Source organism: Lygodium microphyllum, chromosome 20 (assembly GCF_053477565.2).
Source record: "Lygodium microphyllum isolate KBCC chromosome 20, Lygodium_microphyllum_v1.1.10, whole genome shotgun sequence".
Taxonomy (NCBI): domain Eukaryota; kingdom Viridiplantae; phylum Streptophyta; class Polypodiopsida; order Schizaeales; family Lygodiaceae; genus Lygodium; species Lygodium microphyllum.
Genome location: NC_141154.1, coordinates 79,692,826 through 79,699,692, shown reverse-complemented (window position 1 = coordinate 79,699,692; position 6,867 = coordinate 79,692,826). Strand labels below are relative to the sequence as shown.

The following is a 6,867-nucleotide window of genomic DNA, read 5'->3' as shown; positions in this document are numbered from 1 at the left end:
TACCATTCTAGTCAACTAGTAAAAATGGAAGGCAACTTGTAAATATTGACATGCCAAATGACAAGGGCATTTTGATTGGGCATGTCTTGATGACAGGCAAAATTTGATCTTCGACTTGTATTTTGGCAGGGCATTTTCGAAAAGCCTTGTTTTGATAGGCCACATAGGCCTTGACAAGAAAAACAACCGTCAAATTTAGGCCCTGAAATTTCCAGTCTCTTAAAAAAAGAGATAACAACTCTAGATAATACATATGGACCCTTCCAAAGCAAGAGAGAAAAAAGTAATAACTTTAGAAAAATACTCATGTGACCTTCCAATTTCTTTAAAAGTGAGAGCTACTTTAAAATCTTTCCATCTCGTTAAGAAGGAGAGAGTTCTCTAGGACCTTCCAAACGCCCTGGGGCCGGGGCCTTTGAAAGTTGGAACTTGGAGGCATACTTTTTCAGTAAAGGGCGAGTAAGATAATGAACTTCCTAAGCCATAAGATCTCATTACAGTGCTGTATGGCAAATGAGAGACACTACACAAGAGAGAGAGAGAGAGAGAGAATGTAGATTGACGCTGTCAACTTGACCGGTGCTTATAGGTCGTTATACACACGAGATCGAGGAACATATTGGGCGCAGCCAGGCAAATGTGCACGGATGAGGCATTTAAGAAGCAGAGAAGAGACACTCGGGAGAGCTCAGAAGGTATTCTTAGAGACACCTCCAGTCTTCTGCAGCTGCGGCATGACCAGTTACGCCACAGTAGAAGCTAGCTAGCCAATTTTCTCTCTCTCTCTCTCTCTCTCTCTCTCTCTCTGTGTCGGCATGAGCAAGCTATTTTGCTGAGCAGTGCAACAAGTGTATGTCTTGTCATCATCAGGCCTAATATTGCAAAGTGATATACATACTAAGTAGGACCTTAGAAGATAAGAATGGGGCGCAGCCCGTGCTGCCGCAAGTCGGAAGGGGTAAAGAAAGGCCCTTGGGAGCCAGAAGAAGACGAGAAGCTCGTCTCCTTCATCTCTCAGTATGGACACGGCAACTGGCAAGCTCTACCAAAGAAATGCGGTAAGTTGAAGGGGTGGGGGCAGGCACAGAGAGAGAGAGAGAGAGGTAGAGGTGTGGCTATTTATTTATTTTAATCTCATGATCAGTTCAGTTTATCTTTCATTGCCCCAATGAGACTTATTTCTCCTTTCTAATGACTAAAATTATAATGATGGTGGTGGTGATGATAGTCTCCTTGCTTATGTGGATTTATGATGATCATGATGATGCAGGCCTCCTCCGGTGCGGCAAGAGTTGCCGCCTCCGTTGGACCAACTACCTCCGACCTGACATCGTACGGGGGGGGTTCACTCCCTCTGAAGAGCAAAAAATCATCCAGTTGCATGGCCTTGTAGGCAACAAGTGAGCACTTAATCATCAGTAAACCTCCATCATTGTGATTTTTAGCGTAAGGGTCAGCAATTACACTGATCTTCATACTGGTACTGATATCAAATTGTAGGCTAAAGATTGTAGATTTGATTCTGGTGCTCACTAATAGTAATCTCATCAGTGCATCACCATATAGCTGCGCTGCCATTATGTTCATTAGCTCACTAATTATGGCTTGATCTAGCTATTGGAATATGTAAATCAGTGGAGGGGTGTCAAGTCAAGGCTAGCTAAGGCATTACAAATAATTTCTCAACAAGCTTTTCTGAACTCTCCAGTCTCAGCAACCTCTTCTGGATTCTGAGCCCCAAGTCCTGCCTTAATGAACCTCTTCTGGATTGTGAGCCCTAAGTCCTCAGAATCCCCTAAGTCCTGCCCTAATGAACATCTTCTGGTTTCTGAGCCCTAATTTCTGAACCTAATGAACCTCTTCTGGATCTGTTAGCCCTAAGTCCTGCCCTAATGAACCTCTTCTGGATTCTGAGCCCTAAGTCCTGCCCTAACGAAGCTTTTGCCAACAGTCCATAACAATCAATAGCCTACAAGATTCTCAAGGCAATCAACAGAAACTGTTCACCGAGTGTCAAACTTCAACTGTTTTGTTAATCTGCTGTTTACAGGTGGGCATTCATTGCTTCCCACCTTCCCAAGAGGACGGACAATGAGATCAAGAACTATTGGAACACAGTGCTGAAAAAGAGGCTGCGCTGCGTAACCTGGGGCTGTACTTCTCAGACGCTACGCACAGCCAGATCAGTAGTGCGATCGAGAACTTTAATTCCTCCACTAAAAATAAGCAGTTCCTTAATCACTCCCCTAATCAACCTACCGCAAAGTATACATGGCAGTTACCACAGCAGCACAGATTACTCAGCATGAGCAGTAAATCAGCAGGTATAAGTAGTGCCCGACACATTAATCAGGACAAGGCGGCAAAGAACTGGAAGACATATATTAGAAGCGACACAGCGAGCCACCTTGCTCAGTGGGAGATGGCGAGGCTGGAGGCAGAAGCAAGGCTATCCGGCAAGCAGTCGACATATGCGAGGAGTCATGCGAATCTGCCTAAATCAGATTGGAGTAGCTTCCATTCCGGCTCTATCCTCATCCCTAATGTATCTCCTCTCAGTAACCCTTCTGCAAATTCCAGTCTGATTGCGCTGCAACTCTCCCCGAGCACCGATACGATTAACCCCATTAATGCCAGCGGCGGCCTGGCTATGGCCGTGTCACAGCAGCAAAATATAATCAGTATGATTGACGACTCCCAGAATGACGATCATGCCGGGCTGGATGGGGACGTGATCGATGGTGAGTTAGACCTGATCGATGATGGTGGGTTAGACCAGAATATTCGCAACATAAGCGGGCCGGATGTATATTCCTCCGCCAGCGAGAACATGAACATGATCAATGCAAGCCCGGCTATGGCGCCGCAGCTAAATGATATAGGTGCTGTCACTGATGCAGGCGATAGCAGTCATGATCACATGAAGCAGCAGGCAGAGATCATTCATGGCGAGCTACTCGAGCAGACCATCAGCGACATCATCAACGACGGCGCCATGAATGACCTCCAGGAGTTGCTCTTGGATACTGCGTCCTCATCCGTTGCCTCTCCCATCTTGCCGCGTGACAACGCATCCGTGGAGTCGTCCTGCAATCAGACATTGACACCTGGCATACAACAACTTAAAGAAGCCCTTCAGGACTGGCTTCTTGATAACAGCGACGATATGGACGACTTGCTCGACATCAATTTCAGCTTCCGAAGACGCCCCCACACCTGATTACATTAACACCAACCAGCTGTAATACTGATGATCGTTGTACTAGATCAATTAGTACCAATTCTAGTGGCTCTACCCAACTAATGATGGTATTTGTAACAATACTAATACTTGCCCTGATCCTTCCCCTATTTTAGTAGCACCTAGCCAATAGAGCACTATGGTGAAGAAGTTGCTACAACACTAAGCCCCTTTTGCTCTTTCCATTCCCCGCTCCAAGATTAATTTCAAATTTATTTTTCTTCTGTAATGTCCATTTAGCTCATTCCTATTTTACCAACCCTATGAACACTTTCACTTGCACCTTTGTGTGAAAATGGTGAGATTTGCCAATGGCATTGTAGCCTACCACTTTGAGTGTGGCTTCAGTGTTGTGAGTGTGTGAGCTTAAATCCTAGGGTTTCGTTCCTTTGTGGTGCAATATCTATTCATGTCCAAAAATGGTGAAACTCTAATCATATGCTCATGAAAAGACTCACATTAAAATATAATGCTTCTTCAGAACCATTAGTGGGATTGGCTGACCAAGTTTAAAAAACTTGAAAATAGTCAAAGAATAAATTCAACTAAGCCCTTGAGCATGCAACTTCTAATAAATCAATGCCAAACATAATATTACATGTTTTAGTTGTATGTTGCCAACTAGGGTTAATGCAAATATACTCCCATTATTTCTATGCTTTAAATAACATAATGCATCATGTCTAAATCTTATAATCTAAACTTGGATGAATGCCTTTTTACATCCATACACCTGTAGTATTGTAATGGGGGAATGAATTTCAAGAAAAGTGGGAGATTTTTCCACTTTAAGGTTTCAGGATTACTTCTCAATTAGCATACCTAGTTTCTATATTTTGTGAAATCAAATAAATTGAGATTCTGCAGTTCATAAAAGTATTACTACTTTTACAATGTTATTTTTGTAGTATAATGACCAATTTGTTTTCAAAAGGTGCAGAGCTACTTAAAAGAACAACATATTTCAAGCTTGTTTGGTATCATCAAGCCCATATAATTACCATCTTCCATCTATAATTACTAGCTAATACTTAAAAAGTTCTAAATTTACAGAAGCTAGCCCCAACTTTATGCAAGCAACACAAGGAACCCTTTCTACATAGCACGAAAGAGAGAATTCTCACTACCAAGAAATAAGCATCACTCAAGGATATTCACGAAAAGCGATAGGCAGTTTCGATGCAAATTAGCGATGTCGTTATTTCACTACAAGGATTTAAGCTTATAGCAACGGTGAGTAGGGAAATAACTTTCTCTTTTGCTTGTTTAGGAGAGGAAATGAGAAAGGATATTCACTACAAGGATTTAAGCTTATAGCCACAGCGACGTTCCACAGGGAAAAAAAACAGGCCGAAATCGAGCGCGGCTTTACTTCGCGTTTTTGCATTTTATGTTTTGAGAGCGAGAGCGAGGGAGAGAGCGACCGTCGTGAGAGAAAGAGAGGAAGAAGACTTGCCGCCGTTGCCGCCACCGTTGTTCGCGAAGGAGAGGAGGAGCCTTCATCGCGAAGAGGAGTTGCCCCACAGTCGCCATATCTCATCGGTGAATCTCCCTCTCTCCTTCTTTTGCTTGTTTAAGTTTTAAATCACTTTCTCTTTTGCTTGTTTATGAGAGGAAATGAGAGAGAAAGAGAGGGAGAGGGAGAGAGAGGGAGAGAAAGAGAGAGAGAGAGGGAGAGAGAGAAAGAGAGAGAAAGAGAGAGGGAGATGGAGAGGGAGGGGGAGGAAATGAGAGAGGGAGAGAAAGAGAAAGAGAGGGAGAGGGAGGGAGAGTGCATTCTCTCTCTCCCTCTCCCTTTTGCTTTTGGAGAGTATTAGGATATATTGTGAGAGGGAGAGGAAATGAGAGAGAAAGAGAGGGAGAGGGAGAGAGAGGGGGAGGAAATGAGAGAGGGAGAGAAAGAGAAAGAGAAAGAGATGTATACTCAAATGGATAGCTTTATGGAGATGTATATCTACTCAAATGGATAGCTTTTGTCTACTTAAGATGTAGTCCACCTGTGTGTGTGTATATTGGAACGATAACATATCCATGATTATGGTAATGGTATGCACTTTACTTTTTTTATGGGTACCATTACATCAACTCCTTAAGAGGGCTAAAAATTGGTCATACACTTTATAAAATCTAATTAGGAGATTTAAGATGCACGATAATAGACTTATCGATAATGGTATGCAATGTGCTATACCATGGCCCACGTACATTGGTGACTCTTTAAGATGGCTTAAAATTGGTCATATCCTTCATAATGTCCAAGTAGGGGATCTAATTGTGATATGCATAATTCCTTGTTTTTGTATTAACTTTATAGGCATAACAAATTAGTAATCATGCCAACTAGTCAATGAAAGGACTAAAAGAAAATGATCCCCTAGCTAATGGTCATTATGGTACTTCATCAAAATGACCCAAAAAGTATTGCCATAGAAGAAGAATCCCTTAAATTGAGCATAGGATATTTTCTTCAAATGTTATGACTATGAGTATAATTGATTGGAACAAATTTTATAACTATGGTACACACACACACACCCCCACACAGACACAAACATTTTTACTATTTGATATTGTCTTTGATATGGTAACCTTGTATTACATTGTTGCATTTGATGTCTTCCAATCATTACAATAAAAGTTGATAAATTTCATAGATGGCATTAATTTTTATACATGGACCTAGGACAAAAAAACCACATTACTAATATGCTTTTTGTTGAGACTGATTTATTATTAGACTAAGAGATCCTCAATGATACTCATAAATTTTGTTGACTAGGATTACTTATACTCAAAGCCCTCTAGTGCAGTTGTATAAGTAATCCTAGTAGAGCCCCTCTAAGATACTCAAAGTACATAACCTAGAGACCGTAGCTAGGTATATAAGGTATAATGGCCATACAAGAAGACACCTCAATAATTGACTGATCACCACCAAATCCCAAATAAGAATCGTGTTCCATCCCCTTCAACTCTATATTCACCTCGTGAAGAACTTCATTAATCATAGCATCCTTGTCACCAATCTTTTTGTAGCAATGATGAAGTAACATATTCATCAGTTTTCCTTTTAGCATCTAAGGCATTATCCAATCTTTTAGTCAAGTCCAAACATTTAATCTTCAACTCATGAACCTTATGAACCAATTGTTTGTTGTAACGTAGACAAGATGGAAAACGAAGAAGGTCTTGTTGTTCAAGATCGCAAGCCGTATCTTAATCAGCGTGTCCCATGTCCTTGCTCTCAATGCAAGTTGGCAATTAGAAGAAAACGCCGATTTTCTATAGAACACGTACGACGATTTGGCGAGTTTCAATCAGAGATCATTGATCAGGCGATTGCGGATTTTCAGCAAATGGTAATTTGAAGTTAATATCAATCATGCATTGTACTCGCAAGCTAATTAAATACCATATACAATAAGATTGGGTCTTGCTATGAAATTTTCTATCTAGGGAGGTGATGTCTTGTCCCAAAAGGGAGCGCACCCTTTGCGACCAATTAGAAGAGTTCATGGGCATGCGATGGATGAAGTGCAGGAGCCAATCCACCACTCGCAAGGCCAATCTATACCGTCAATGCCAGAGGAGACAGACAACCTTCCAGACCTACCTACAATCTTGGA

The 6,867-nt window shown here is 41.7% G+C and overlaps 1 protein-coding gene across 1 annotated transcript; it reads left to right on the top strand.

The window, feature by feature from the left end:
• Positions 1-493: 493 nt before the first annotated feature.
• On the top strand, positions 494-2,309 carry LOC148019061 (transcription factor MYB106-like). Its single transcript, XM_087701670.1, has 3 exons — positions 494-1,058; positions 1,271-1,400; positions 2,051-2,309. Exons 1-3 carry the CDS (start codon positions 923-925, stop codon positions 2,307-2,309), a joined length of 525 nt encoding a protein of 174 aa, XP_087557796.1. The 5' UTR covers positions 494-922.
• Positions 2,310-6,867: the final 4,558 nt, after the last annotated feature.